A 16,768-nucleotide genomic window follows, 5' to 3' on the forward strand; every position below is an offset into this window, starting at 1 on the left:
CAGCAGATTCCTTTGAATAAAACTGAATATTGTATGCCTTAGCAGGATCAATATCAGAGTCAGATTCAGCAGCAGTGTTGTCATCAGTGTTGGCAACACTGTCATCAGCAGCTTGTTCCTCAGAACTTTCAGATTCATCAGAAGCAGCATCCTCATAATTTTCTTCTTCAGAACTTGAAAAGGATGAACTATCAGACTTCTGGGGCCTGTTATCCTCAAATTCTTTCATCATTTCAGAATCTGGTTCTCATCATCAGATGGAACCTGTGAAGATGCAACGGGTTTAGCCTTGGTCTTTCGAATATTCGCCATGAAAGTGGCCAGTGAAATTTCCTCATCAGTAGACACTGGAACCTCTGTGGTTGTCATTGTGGTATCATCAACAACAGCAGCAGTTGGCTCTTTCTCACTCGAAGCCACAACAGTAGAATCTTCTTTAGATGAATCATCACTCGTTGATGATTCCTCATTCTTTGAGTTGGCCTTTGCAGCAATAGAAGGTTTTGGTATGGCAACCACCTCAAAGTCTTGATCTGCAGAATCATCTCCAGATGAAAAATCTGGATCATCTACAATAGGACGAGAAGTCTCCCCCTTTCCACGAAATCTCTTGATGGTAGTAAAATCGGGGTTGAATCCCTCTTGGCGCTTTGACCTCCTTGCTATTGGCTGTGTTGGGAACACACGATTCAACACTGAGAAATCAGGAGGATTCTCAAGGTCGATTTCGTTCCCTGGTTCTCCTGGAGCAATTTTTGCCAAAGGTGTAGGTTGAATGGTAGCAGGAACAATCGCGAGAGTGGGGTTTTCAGAATGAACCTCTGAAGGTTTGTCTTCCTCTTGGTATCCCATCTCCGATCGTATATCATGCGAATCAAAAGCTTTGCCTGCCATTATACACAATTTAGAGAGTAAGGGTTTCAGAAAATTTTAGCAGAGAGAAAATTAGAGAAGGTTGAAAACGATAAAAGCAATTTCTACAGTAATATAAATATATAGGGATACGAGGTTCAAACGGTAAAAAAATCAAACGCCCCTATCCCTCAAATCAGACTAGGATTCTCCCCCTAACGGTAACAATTCTCCAACGGGTAAAAAATCTCTCTAATTAAGAAAATTAAATTTGATTAATTAAGGATACCCTGAAAACTCTCACTTAAGAAAATATCAATATTCCCCAAAAATAAATAACTCCACATCGAGTTTTAACTCCACTGAAACATATTCAATCTCAATCAATTCAATTTTCAGCAAGTTGGGCAATTTTTCCAATTTTTGTACGTCTTTGAACTGTTAACCCTGAGCACGATATGATCACAATAAATGCAAAATGCATGACCTAATTTATGTCTAAAACATAATGTAATGAGATTAGATCAAAAATGATGCATGCAAAGTGTGTGCAATACGTGTTAAGCACTAGTGTTGGCAACACCTTCCAACAACACTGTAGTTTTCAAAATATTTTGAACTTTTTCACACTTCCAGAGCCATGTTTTTCTTATTTTTATTTTGAATCAGAAGTGGTAGCCTGCACACTAAAAGAACGGTCTTCATTGGACTCTTTTAGGTAGCTTTTTCCAATTTTTTTCCGATTTTTGTTTGATTTTCAAGACATTGGTCACTGAAATTTTATCAAACCATGCTTTTTAATTTTTAAAACCACTTTTCACATGGGACAAGATCATGGAATATACGAACATCCCTCAACTACTTCGTGGTTTAAAGCACTTTTTCATGGCAAGTGTGATCTGAAAATAACTTTGGCAGAAGAACTACAAAGTGTTAGTCAGTATTATCAAACAGTGCAAAACATAGAACATTATGAATATGCAGTATGCCTAAAGTCCTAAAAATGCACATACATGATTGGTGTTGTCCTTCAGTGTTGGCAACACTTCAGGACAACAACTGTGAGTGCTTATAAAGAACACATGTTGAGAGATTTCTTTAAACTGGAGAATCTCTCAAAGTTTAATGCTTTTGTAAAAATATCGGCCAGTTGATTATTGGTCCCGACAAACTCCATTTGGATCATGTCCTTCTCAACTAAATCTCGAATGAAGTGATGTCTTATGTCAATGTGTTTAGTTCGAGAGTGTTGTACTGAGTTTTTTGATATATCTATAGCACTTGAGTTATCACAGTACACAATTGGTGTTTCACTTTTAAGACCATAGTCTTGCAGCATTTGATTCATCTAAATTAATTGAGAACAGCAACTTCCCGCTGCTACATATTCGGATTCAGCAGTGGAAAGTGACACACAGTTCTGTTTCCTACTATACCATGACACCAAGTTGTTACCCAAATAAAAACAACCACCCATGGTGCTTTTTCTTTCATCAACATCTCCTGCCCAATCAGCATCACTATAGCCTATCAAATTAGTATTGGTTCGGTTAGAGTACCATAGCCCCAAGTCTAAAGTTCCTGCAACATACTTCAAAATTCATTTTACAGCCTTCATATGTGTGACTTTAGGATCAGATTGATATCGGGCACACAAACACATACTGAACATAATATCAGGTCGACTTGCACTTAAATACAACATACTTCCAATTATGCTTCTGTACAGAGTGTTGTCAACACTGTCAGCAACACTGTCTTTGCACATTTTTTCATTAGTTCCCATTGGTGTTTTCATATGTCTAACATGATCAGTACAAAATCTCTTTATCAAATTCTTAGCATATTTTCTTTGACACAAAAAGATTTCATCACTCATTTGTTTCACTTGTAAACCTAGAAAGTAATTCAATTCTCCTACCATGCTCATTTCAAAGGTAGCAGTCATGCTTTCAACAAAATCATTCACAAGTTTTTGAGATGAAGCACAAAAAATTATGTCATCAACATAGATTTGACAAATAAGAATGTTACCTTGTACTTTTTGAACAAAAAGTGTTTTGTCTACCTTACCTCTTTTGAATCCAATGTCAAGCAAATATTCCGTGAGCCTTCCATACCAAGCACGAGGTGCTTGTTTCAATCCATATAAGGCCTTCTTCAACTTATAAACATGATCAAAATGATTTGGATCTTCAAATCCCTTTGGTTGTCTTACATAAACTTCTTCATTCAAAATTCCATTCAAAAATGCGCTTTTGACATCCATTTGAAAAAGTTTCATCTTCATGTGACAAGCAATAGCTAACAGTAATCTAACAGACTCTATTCGGGCTACAGGTGCGAAGGTTTCATCAAAGTCCACCCCCTCAACTTGTGTATACCCTTGAGCTATTAATCTAGCTTTGTTCCTTACAATATTTCCTGATTCATCAGTTTTTTTCTTAAAAATCCACTTTGTTCCAATGATATTACTATGATCAGGTGGAGGAACTAAGATCCACACATCATTCCTAACAAATTGTTCAAGTTCATCATGCATAGCATTGACCCAAAACTCGTCTTTTAAAGCTTCACCAATATTTTTTTGTTCAATACTAGACACAAAGCAAGAATGTCTTACCTGATAGTATGCGGAAGTCATGCACACTAACCCGCTCATCTTTCGATAATCAACTTTTTCCTTTCTTCGGGTCTGCATCCTTCCTTGTGCATCTCCTATGATTTGTGAAGTAGGATGCTTTTTCTGAATTTTGCTAGGCACATCATGTCCAGCATCTTGTATTTCATGTTCAAAATCATCCTGATCTTCTGTATTCTGTTCATCCATAGTCAGTGTTGGACTCAGTGTTGTGCTGGGTGATTTTTCAGGTGGGACAACACTATTGACAACACTGGAATCAGTCTGTGGAGCAACAGTATCTAGAAGATCATCAATATGGTCTTCAATTGTTTTCCCTTTCAGATCTTTTTGACAGTCTCCACACACGTATGGAACTCCAGAAGTCAAATTTGGCATCCCACGAACAGCTTCATACTTGCTCAGTTTCTTCAGAGCTTTGAAGTTAGCATGTCCTAACTTTTGATGCCACAAATTCAAATCATCAACCTTGGTGAATTTACAAGCAATTTCTTCTCCAAGTTGATAACAGTTGTCCGATGATCTAGTTCCTGTCAAAACACAAGAGTTACTTTTATCAAATACTTGACATAGATTCTTATCAAATTTAACATAAAGATCATCATCACAAAGTTGACTAATGCTAATAAGATTAGCATTTAATCCTTCAACATGTAGAACATTGTGAAGCTTAGGCAGTCCTTCTATATTCAATGTGTCTTTTCCAACAATCTTTCCATTTGCTCCTCCTCCATAAGTCACTTTTCCTTTATCCTGTTCAACATAGTCAGAAAGATACTTCTTCAATCCTGTCATATGGCGTGAACTGCCACTGTCGAAGTACCAATGACCTGCAACATTAGTTTTCAAGGAAGTATAAACAACATTACAACTGGATTTAGCTTTTGATACCCAAACCTTTTTCTCAGTATTTTTCCTCCTGGCAGTGTTCTGGTTCAGTGTTGGCAACACTGATGACAGCTCTTGCCTGGAATTCCAGTACATATAGTCATACCTGAGTTTGAAACAGTAAGGCTTGATGTGACCTTGCTTGTGACAGTAATGACAAACAAACCTACGCTTCCTTTGATTTTTCTTCTGAACAGGAGCTTGTGCCTTCAATGAAATTGGTTTTTCCTTTGGAATTGCAATTGGAACACTAGCAGAGTTACTGTTTTCTTTGACAAAAACAGTTTGTGACGACTTCCCAACTTCAAACTTGCTATTATGAAATCCTAGACCAGCTCTATCATCTTTTCCCATCATCAGAATTGAATCCAACTTGGTCTTGCTTGAATTATACTTTGCAAGAGTTGCATTGGATCTTCCAAGCTCTTCTTTGACCTTGCCTAGTTCTAAATCCTTCTTGCTCAGAACAACTTCAAGTCTAGCCACTGAAGCTTTCAGTTCACTGTTCTCCTTTGTTAAAGCAGAATTTGTCTTGTTCCTTAATATCCAGTCATTATACAATTCTTCATACATCTTCTGAGCATTATCCCAAGAAAGTTCTACTTCACCAGATTCCTGATTTGAGTCTCTAGAAACAGATGCATTCAGACAGAATAACTTTTGGTCAGTGTTGTGACCAAGTGTTGGGACACCTGTGACAACACTGTTTTTCTGTTGTACCAGAACTAACAGTGCATTGTGAGTCTCATCATCTCCTTGTTCTGTACCCTCCTCATCTTCATCATCACTTAGGGAAGCACTCATTCCTTTGCGAAGTTTGGTTGGACACTCATTATCAAAGTGACCAAAGCCAGTGCACTCATGACACTTCACAGACTCAAACCTCTTTGAGTTATTCAAGGTTTTTCCTTCATTTTGAAATCGATTTTGACTCTTTGATGGGATGGTATTCTGTTCTGGTCCACCGATTCTTAAGGGTTTTCCAACAACAGGAGTATTTAAAACTTTGGGCTTCTGACCAGGTTTCTTTGAATCTCTCATCCTTTTCAAATAGGTACCAAATTGTTTGGTAAGAAAGGCAATGGAATCATCTCCTAGATCAGACTCGTTTACTCCATTCATCTCCAACTCATATGTTTGTAGTGAACTCATCAATTTATCCAATCCCAGAATTGATGTGTCTTTTGATTCATCAATTGCACAAATCTTTATTTGAAATATTTCAGGCAGTGATCTCAACACTTTGCTCACAAGTCGTTCATTCGAAATAGCATCACCAAGATCAATTGCCTCATTTTTAATCTTCCTCAAGCGGCGTTCATAATTATCAATCGTCTCACTTTCTTCCATTCTCAGATTTTCAAACTGAGTAGTGAGAATCCTTCTTTTGGTTTGATGCACACTATCGGATCCTTCACAGTGCATTTGAAGTTTTTCCCAGGCCTGTTTAGCACAAACACAATTAGTGACCAGAGAAAACATATTAGAATCAAGAGCAGTGAAAATAGCATTAAGGGCTTTGTTGTTCATATTCGAAGCAGCAGTTTCTTCGGCATTCCATTCCGTTTCTGGTTTGAGTGGAAAGTCTCCTTCTCCATCAGTTCTTCTTGGTGGATTCCAGCCTTGTAGCACACGTTGCCATGCCCTTTCATCAATCGATTTGATGTAAACACGTATCCTGACTTTCCAGATAGCATAGTTGGATCCATCCAAGGTTGGAGGACGTTGAGCAGTTCCTGAATAAGGTATTTCCATTGTGATGTCCTGTCAAACACAAAAATAGAATCACACTTAGTATCGTCAAGTGAATGTCTCTGACGCCACTTGTTAGGTTTGGACAGTCTAAAATCACAGAAATACCAGAAAACTTTTTGAGTGAGTGTTATCTGTTAATATTGTCAACACTTCACGATAACACTGTGCAGCAGATTATTTAACTAATAGCAAAAGTAAACAATAACACAGATAATTATGCACAAGTATCAAGTACTTGCGCGATGCCTCATGGCGAAATAATCACTAGAAAAATAAAATCAGTCTACAAAAACCAACTAGTGATTGTTTTATGAAAAAATATTTTTCTCAACAAATTGAGAAAATAAAAGACTTCCTAAAAACTAGTAAGAACTAGAATAAAACATCAATAGGAAGTACTAAGCCGAAAAACGAAAATCAAAGAAACACTTTTTGAACAACACTTCACTCGTGTGTTCTTCAGTGTTTCCAACACTACTCGGCAACACAGTGTAGTAGCGATGAACACTTCAAAAATTCTTCAATGATTGATCTTCAATACTTTAGAATTTCTGCAGTACTTTCTCTATGTATTTTGCTCTCTATATTTCACTCTCTTCTCTCTTGATTGTCTCTCTTAGTCCAAGCACTCCTATAAATAGATCTTCAATATATTTCCATAAATAAGAACCTACAAAGCATGGAAACAATATATCATCAGAATCAAATATTTCGAATCAAGATATAACTGATATTACCAATTTTAAAACTTGTTCTAAGAAAGAAAAAACTATAAATATAGAAATTGAATGCAATAAGGAAATAATTTAAAAGACATGTGCACATCATGTTCTTTCAATACATATATACAGGAATAATTAATAACAACTCGATAAATATGTCTAATAAATAATGTAAAAAATGGAGTCTCGTAATAGCTAGCGTACAAATGAAATGAACTAGATGCAATCTCTGCAAATGTATAGTTTAAATTAAATGCAAATAAATAAATAAATACATAAAATTCACTCCTAGGTTGACCATGAGAAGATTAATTTATTCTTCTGATTAAGACCGCGAAAACATTAATTAAACCACATTTTGATGGAACTATAATTATTTTCGGGCGGAGGAGAAAATTTAAGAAGAGATAAGCAATAAAAAAAACAAATATTTAACATTTACATAATAAAAACCTTAATTTCGACAACCACGGCTGACATATTATATTTTAAATAAACTTCATCCGTCTGAATAAAGAATAATTAAATTTCAATTTATTAAAATAACGAACATAAATTTATATTTGAATACTAATTTTTTAAAAATAAAAATAAAAAGAAAAAAAAATACTCAATGACATGTGAATATTCGACATAATATTTTATAGAGTCCAGCTATGAATGGACCACAAGCCGCTCGGAAAAGAATATTAGTTATTTCATATCCAATAGAGTAGCATTTGCGTGACAAATTAATTAATTTGTTGGTACAAATCTATAAATTTCGGAACCACTCTTGTTTTATTAGGTTTTGCAGGTCATTATTATACGTTGTACTTAGACGAATTTTAATAATACTGTTCGTTATTATGCCTATTAAACAATTTAGTTTACCAGTGTTCCATTCGCTCCAACCATGCATCATATTGACTTCGTTTGCATTTTGTATGTCGAGATACTGATATAACATCAAATTCGATGCCATGTTATTTGTCAAGACTTCTAAAAAAACTATTAAGAGCGAAAAACGGGCGAAATTATTGCACCAAGACCTGATTTTGATTATATAAAGGACCAAAAGTTCAAATATTGGTCAACTTAGAGGACAAAATTGGTGTTTTCCTTTGCAAGAATATCATAATTTATGTCAAAAAGAGAGAACATGTTTAGATATGCTTTATTTTGAATGAAGTTTTGTGAGATTTCAATCATTTTTTTATTGCATTAGATTATTGTTCTAAATACTTTAATTTAGAGAAATAGATCACGTAGATTGAATTTTTTTGATTAAATTATTTAGTTAAAATATTACCGATAAAGCATATACATGTACAAATATTTTAGTTCATATTATACATACTTTATATATTTTTGAAATTTTCCACTATAAATATGAATCAATGTCCATACCTTAATCATATGTGCATAAAATTCAAAATAAATGTAATGTAATTGTGTGTAACAATAACTAGTGGTATATATATCGGTTATCGATCATAAATATATATCTACGCGATGCATGTGAAGATTCACCAATTTTCCCCCCACAAGACATATAAATTAACATCTAAGGAGATTTTATTTTATTTTATTTTTTTTAAAAAAAGTACTGGCATGGTAAATTGAATAGGATACAAAACTATATATGTTAATCGATCTTATCTATCAAACGGTTAATTCAAACCGTAACGAAGGTTGTTTTTATAATCTTACCTAAATTTAAATGACAATTTTAAATCCAAAAATTTTAGGGCTTTCAGGTAAATTTCACCAATCACTTTTTATAGCATTTCTCATTTAATAAAGATTTCAGCCATCGGCCCAAATTATGAAAGTGTAAACCTAATACTATAATATATTCGTACGTGCTTCTAATTTGAAAGAATGGATATTGTAATAATTATAACTTGATATAATTAAAATAATATAAATTAAATGAATAATCAATGTATAATAATAATCTTTTTCTTAATCCAAAATCCAAAATAAAAAATAAAAAAAAAACCCCGGAATACAGGAGATTTTAACGCCGGAAAACCAGATCCAAACCCAAACCTAGTATATAACCTAGAACCTCGGACACCTGAAACTCCATATATTTTTTGTTCCAAACCTCTTTCACTCATTCACACACACACTGCAGATTCCCCTCGTTGTTTTTAATCCATATAGCATAGTGATCCATTTTCTAACACTTTTTGGTGATTGATTATCAGATTATACTTGTCTTGTCACATTCAAAAATCTTGATTTAAATCTTTTTTTTTCTCTGTCAGTCAGATCTTGCTATATTTGTTACGAGTATATATTTATGTGTATGAATTTGTTGCAGGAACAAATCTGATCATCTCTGATCGATCTGATTGATCCCCATATATATATATATAATGGTTTCAAATTCCAAAAAAGTAAGTTCTCTGCCTATTTATACAAGATTTTAATCATATGTTTGGCGATCGATCTTATATATTTGTTATGAAGAAGATGTTTTTACATCAACTTCTTTGATTTTCATCTTCTTGAACCCACCCAAAATCTTAAGTATTAGTAAATATTCGTCGTCTGGGGAGAGCACTAGTCGTTTCTTGCAAATGCAGCGTTATCAAGATTCACATTCAGAGTATATATATGTGTGTGTACATGGTAATTCGTAATGAGAATCTTGATGATGCTGCATTAGCGATTACCGACTTAGACACAATATATTGTTGATGAACTTCCGTACAACTATAATTGTTGGTGTCATCGTTTGTGTCCCATGTCGGTTGGTTAAATAACCTGGGAGTCTGGCTTTTGGGGTGACTTAAGTTCAAGTGCTCAATTTCTAACATTAATAAATTTATGGATCCGACATCAAACCATTCATAGAAGCCTAAGATATTGAGGCCCTACGATCGACTTGGGTTCGAGCTCCAATTGTTAAGTACGGTGCTGGTTTTATAGCTCATGAACTTTCAATTATTTTCGTTATTTATTTTTATATTGCATATATTTTACATAAATTATATGTACCAACTACCAATCAAGTATTGTAATATATAAATTAGTTTGAACAAATTCCATTTCATGTCGTTCTCTTGTCACAAAAAAATAATCCACTTTTTTCTTCAAGCTCGACTCGAGTTCAACTTGTTTATTATTTTGTCATATCTAGATTATGCATTGGTTTCTCAGTTTCGAGTACTCGAGAATGAAAAAATTACAATATTAATGGTTATATAATATAATTTATCTTGTTTTTAATTTTTTATCCTGTAAATTATCAAAAGTTTAGTATTATACGCCCTGCTAGCTATTAGACAGAGGTAGTGTTTGGAGATCTTTCTTGGAAGCATTTCTGATGTTTTCATTCATTAAATTTTCCGAAAAACTCTACCTAAGATAAGACTAACCTTGTTGAGTTACATGATTTAAAATAAGAATTGTCGAATGCAACTACGATTTTCCCCCGTAAAAACGAGATACAAACTTTTGCCTAGATGTGTATGAAGTCTCTTCTCTCTTATTACATACGTTATTTCTTTTCTGGAATGGCTCCAAATAAATTCGAACTCGGGGAGTTATTTTGCAGACAGGTACGAGGCATTTTTTCGCTTCTGTCTATATATTCTTCAGTTTCTTTGTTTTAACGAATCTAAATAAATTACACACGTGAAGAATATCTTACTATCTTATTAAAGAAGAGCACCACTTACTAACCGAATTAACATTAATTTGGTGAAGCCCAAGACAAAATATCTAAAATAAAAAAGAAGAAAATATCTATCTCTATATCAATCTCAATCTCTATCTCTATATTTTAAACTTCATTTGTCCATGATTTTCTCTATTTGTGTGCCTTGATTTTATTTTTAAATTTAAATTGATTTGAAACAAAAATACAAAATATATATATATATATATATATATATATATATATATATATATACACACACAATAAATAATATCTATCTGCCTATCTGGGGTTGCTTGCTACTAATATGGGGACACTAGTAATTGAAGCTAAGAGCAATCAGTGGCCCCTTGCAGTAGAATTTTTACCATGTGTTATACTTAATTAATTTATAAATTTATAATGATAATCTACACTAGAAAATTAGCAAAATTATCTTACAAATAAGCTTATTTAATTTTGAGTTTTGATACTTTGATTATTCAAAATTCGTCCTTAATCTAATATTTTTTTTATTTACTTTAGGATCTCTGTTTACCAAACATGATGTCGCCCACGTCCTCATGTCGACGTTTTAATGATAAAGTAGAAAAAATAACATAAAAAAACTCAATCAATTTACATAGAAACTCTTATGAAACGAAAAGCTGTTATCGTCAATTTTGTGAAACATTGTTCCGACTCAATAAAAATATTGTTTTTTGATCTAAAACTAGCGATTTTTTTTTTCTAAGCATCTCTAACTTTAGAGATGGTTTGGATAAAACTGTCACTAGATTTAGAGACGATTTATTTTAAACCGTCTCTAACGTTAGAGATTGCCTTCATAATTTTTTAGTCGCAAATAGCGATGGCTTTTACTAGACCGTCACTAATTTTAGCAGCGGTCTTCAAAGAAGTTTGCGTCTCAAATTGCGATGAAATTTTGAAAACCATCATTAATTTTAACTACGCTTGTAGAAAACCATCATAGATTTCTACGACGAAGAAACACAGACGATGTAAGACGGTTTTGCGACTTTTAAAACTGTCTCGGATCGTTGGTTTTTTTGTGGTGCAAGGATACAAATCATTGATATCATCACCTTTTACGTTTGGTACGAGTATTAATAATCCATGTATAAACTTATCTTGTCTAATTTTACGTTTTTCTCGTCATATTATTTATCCATCTATTAATTATAATTTTACATCAATCAAATCATTAATTATTTATTTTACATCAATAAAATCATTAAAGTCAAATTACTATATTACCCCTTATAAAATAATATTATTCATATTTTATTTATTGTTAAAAAAACAAAATGATAATTTATCATTTTTTATATAAAATTTAATCAATCAAATCAATAAAATATAAGCTATCAATCAAATCAAATAATATGTTAACTATCATTTTTTTTATTTATTTTTATTATATTACATTACTTATCTATATATTATCAATCATATCACTCGAAAAGTCGAACCAAACTGAAAAAAAAAATGCTAAACAATTTCTGGACTAAAACAAAAATTGACATTTAAAATATCAAAAATCAAAATATACCATCTTACATTATAAATATTGTTTAAAATATACAGTTTTAACATCACACGGGATGGATTCGGAATTTTGGCCAAGGATGAAAGTGAATTGAAAATATTGAAAAATATTGCGGGATGGGGAAGATGCAATATTTTTTGAACATATATATACACAAAAAAACAAAAACAAAAACAAAAACAAATATACAATAAATAAGAAAATAAGGGGCCAATTTCGCCTGCATGTCTACAATAAAAAAACAAGGGGCGACTTCTCCCATTTGGATTTGGTGGATAAAATTATACTCATAATTTCCTATTGTATCCACATTTAAGAATATATTTCAATTTTATCCAAAATTATACTCATATATATCACTCCAAATTTCCAAAAAAAAAAAAAAAAAAAAAAAATTTGGTCTTATGTAATCCGTGAGATGGGTCAAACCCATCTATATTTAAAATAAATAATAATAATTTTGTCATAAAAAGTGAACCACGTATATTTACAATAAATTAATAATTGTCATAAAAAATTAATACATTATCAAAATAACCGAACTTGGGGATCCGTATCACAAAAATTACTCGTTGATCGAAATTGTTTCACAAGAGTTTTTGTGAAACCGTTTCACAAAATTTACACTTAAAAAACACTAAAAATGTTTTATAAAAACATTTCCAAACAGAACCTTAATAATCTGCTACTCACAAACTATATATAATTCGTGATAATTATATAACTCAAATCGTTTAAACCGTTACAATAATCTAACATTCAATTTCGAACGATTCCTCTTAAGATATTACACACATAATTGAACATTTGTCATTCATATCGATCCAGTTTGTCAAATAATGGAAATCCAAAATCAATATGCCAGCTAAGAGCCCTAAAGGATTTTATTACAAATGTCACTACAAGAATTTTTTTCTCCTTATAAATACACTCTCCATTCCTGTGACATTTCACACGCAAAATCAATATGCCAGCTAAGAGCCCTAAAGGATTTTATTACAAATGTCACTACAAGAATTTTTTTCTCCTTATAAATACACTCTCCATTCCTGTGACATTCCACACGCAGCAATTTGCTTCACAACAATGAAATGTAAATCTAAAAAATCATCCCTTAGACATATATATGTATATATATCAAGAATTATGTGTAGTTTTTCTAAAAATATAATTTTATCATGTCATATTTTGGTGTTTCACAATCTCATCTTTTTTCTGAATTCATCATAACATAGGGGTGATCCATTCATGGCTTGTTCTGGTAGGGTTTCTTCCGGGTTCAACCCTACAAAGGACCGCCACAAGAAGGTCAATGGTCATACACGGCACCCTATACGCCGGTCGCCTTCCGTGTCTTCCAGCTAAAGCAGAGACTCAGCCACCGCTCCAAAGGAGAGGCCATCTAGTGGTTCCTACACTAGACTGAGTCACTTATCATCGATGCCACCTATACTAAGGCGGGCCGGCGGACACTATATGCACTTCTATCTGTCTGATGAAACCTTCACTAGCCATCGTGCCAGTGGAGACAACGCATGGGAGTAATTCCGTTAAGCAATCGGATCTACCCGAGGGCTGAGTTCCAATTCTGTAATGAAAAATAATGATTTTGATATAAAAACTAATACTTTTTGTATGAGTGGATTGGATAACGACCCGTCTCACAAAATTGACCCGTATTTGTGTTTAGATTTCACTTTTTAAAATTGTTTATATATATAAATATTTAACTTTTTCGTATATGCGTTACTATATCTGGATTTGATTAAACATTGAATTTTTATTAAAAAAATATAATTTAAATTGTTAAGAATTCAAACCTAATCATATATTTTGCATACATACGATGAATGCTTGTAACAGCACTATTTTAAATTAGATGAATTGGAAAATTAATGTTTTTGATATAAAAAATAATTTTTGTATCATGAGTAGGTTGATAACAACATGGCTCACAAAATTGACTAGTATTTGTGTCTTGCAAAATAGTGATAGTTTTTACTAAACCGTCACTAATTTTAGCAACGGTTTTCAAAGAAATTTACATTTGCAAATTGCGACAAAAATTTAAAAACTGTCATTAATTTTAACGACGGTTGTAGGAAACCATCATGGTTTTCTGCGACGAAGAAAACACAGACGATTTAAAAAGGTTTTGCTACTTTTAGAAACGTCTCTAATCATCGATTTTTTTGTGTTGTGGGGAGACAGATTATTGATATCATCTCTCAAGGAACATGTTAATCAATTTCTGGACTAAAACCAAAATTCACCATTTAAAATATCAAAAATAAAAATATACCACCTTACATTTTATATATATTAGTAATCCCCGTACGTGAAAATTCGCGTGCATAAATAGTTTATATTATTACATATAAAGATAATGAACATTTTTTTATATTTTAAATTCAAAAATAAAATTGAAATATGTTGGTAGTAAGAGACATTTTTGTTCGTCCATTAATTTGACCAAGATGGTTATTCTAATGGGTTCATGCATTATTGTATTGTATTGCAAATATTTTTTGAACATATATAATATACAAAAAAACAAAAACAAACATACAATAAATAAAAAAATAAGGGGCCACTTTCCCATGCATGTCTCATCTGGCCTCGCCCTGGTTTTGGTGGATAAAATTATCCTCATAATTTCATATTGTATTTAACTTGATATCGAAAAGGATAATATTTTTTAAAAAAAGAAAATTAAATACAAAAATATTTCAATATTATCCACATTTAAGAATATATTTCAATTTTATCCAAAATTATAGTCATATCACTCCTAATATATATAAAAAAAATTGGTCTCTTATGATCCGGGAGACGGGTTCAAACCCACATATATTTACAATAAAGAATAATAATTTTTTTCATAAAAAGTAATTGAACCACCTATATTGAAAATAAAGAGTAATTATTGTCATAAAAAATAATACATTATCATGGTGACCCAACTAGGAGATCTGTCTCACAAAATTTACCCGCTAATCAAAACCGTCAAACAAGAGTTTTTGGTAAACCGATTCACAAAATTTACCCGGTAAAAAGTTTTATACATTTATAAAACACTAAAAACATTTTATAAATATATGTCCAAACGGAACATTAATAATCAGACGCACACAAACTATATATAATTCGTGATAATTATATAACTCAAATCGTTTAAACCGTTACAATAATCTAACATTCAATTTCGAATGATTCCTCTTAAGATATTACACACATAATTGAACATTTGTCATTTACATCGATCCAATTTGTCAAATAATGGAAATCCAAAATCATTATGCCAACTACAAGCCCTAAAGGATTTTATTACAATGGTCACTACAGTCTACAAGACTTTTTTTCTCCTTATAAATACAGTACTCTCCATTCCTATGACATTCCACACGCTGCAATTTGATTCACAACAATGGAATGCAAATCTCAAAAATCATCCCTTAGACATATATATGTATATATATCAAAAATTATGTGTAATTTTTCTAAAAATATAATTTTATCATGTCATATTTCGGTGTTTCACATTCTCGTCTCTTTTCTGAATTCATCATAACATGGGGGTGATCCATTCATGGCTTGTTCTGGTAGGGTTTCTTCCGGGTTCGACCCTACAAAGGACCGCCACAAAATTTCAATGGCCATACACAGCCACCCTATACGCCGACCGCCTTCCGTGTCTTCCAGCTAAAGCAAAGATTCAGCCACCGCTCCGAAGGAGAGGCCATCTAGTGGTTCCTACACCAGGCCGAGCCACTCATCATCGACGCCACCTACACAAAGGCGGGCCGACGGACGCTATATGCACTTCTATCTGTCTGATGAAACCTCCACCAGCCATCGTGCCAGTTGATACAACACATGGGAGTAATTCCTTTAAGCGATCGGATCTACTCGAGTGCAGAGTTCCAATTATGTAATGAAAAATAATGACTTTGATATAAAAAGTAATACTTTTTGTATGAGTGGATTGGATAACGAGCTGTCTCACAAAATTGACCCGTATTTGTGTTTATATTTCACTTTTTAAAATTGTTTATATATATATAAATATATTAAAATTTTTCGTATATGCGTTACTATATCTGGATTTGATTAAACATCGAATTTTTATTTAAAAATATCATTTGAATGGTTAAGAATTCAAACCTAATCATATATTGCGCATACATCCGATGAATACTTGTAACAGCACTATTTTAATGAGATGAATTGGAAAAACAATGTTTTTAATATAAAAAATAATTTTTGTATCATGAGTAGGTAGATAACATGTCTCACAAAATTGACTAGTATTTGTGTCTCGCAAAATAGTGATAGTTTTTACTAAACCGTCACTAATTTTAGCAACGATTTTCAAAGAAATTTACTTTTGCAAATTGCGACAAAATTTTAAAAACTGTCATTAATTTTAACGACCGTCGTAGGAAACCATCATAGATTTCTGCGATGAATAAAACACAGACGATGTAAAAAGGTTTTGCTACTTTTAAAACCGTCGCGAATCATCGGTTTTTTTGTGTTGCGGGGATACATATTATTGATATCATCTCTTAAGGAACATGTTAATCAATTTCTTGACTAAAACCAAAATTGACCATTTAATATATCAAAAATAAAAATATACCACCATTCAAATTGCGATGAAATTTTAAAAAATGTCATTAATTTTAACGACGGTTGTAGGAAACCAT

General features: G+C 32.5%; 1 protein-coding gene across 1 annotated transcript; it reads right to left on the reverse strand.

Moving 5' to 3' along the window:
- Window positions 1–2,200: 2,200 nt before the first annotated feature.
- On the reverse strand, window positions 2,201–6,136 carry LOC140888185 (uncharacterized). The gene is made up of 4 exons (XM_073295871.1): window positions 4,154–6,136; window positions 3,507–4,069; window positions 2,560–2,654; window positions 2,201–2,433 (listed from the first exon to the last, which is right to left on the reverse strand). The coding sequence occupies exons 1-4, from the start codon at window positions 6,134–6,136 to the stop codon at window positions 2,201–2,203; spliced, it is 2,874 nt and encodes a 957-aa protein (XP_073151972.1).
- Between the last annotated feature and the right edge of the window lie 10,632 nt (window positions 6,137–16,768).

This window comes from Henckelia pumila, chromosome 3 (assembly GCF_033568475.1).
Source record: "Henckelia pumila isolate YLH828 chromosome 3, ASM3356847v2, whole genome shotgun sequence".
Classification (NCBI taxonomy): Eukaryota; Viridiplantae; Streptophyta; class Magnoliopsida; order Lamiales; family Gesneriaceae; genus Henckelia; species Henckelia pumila.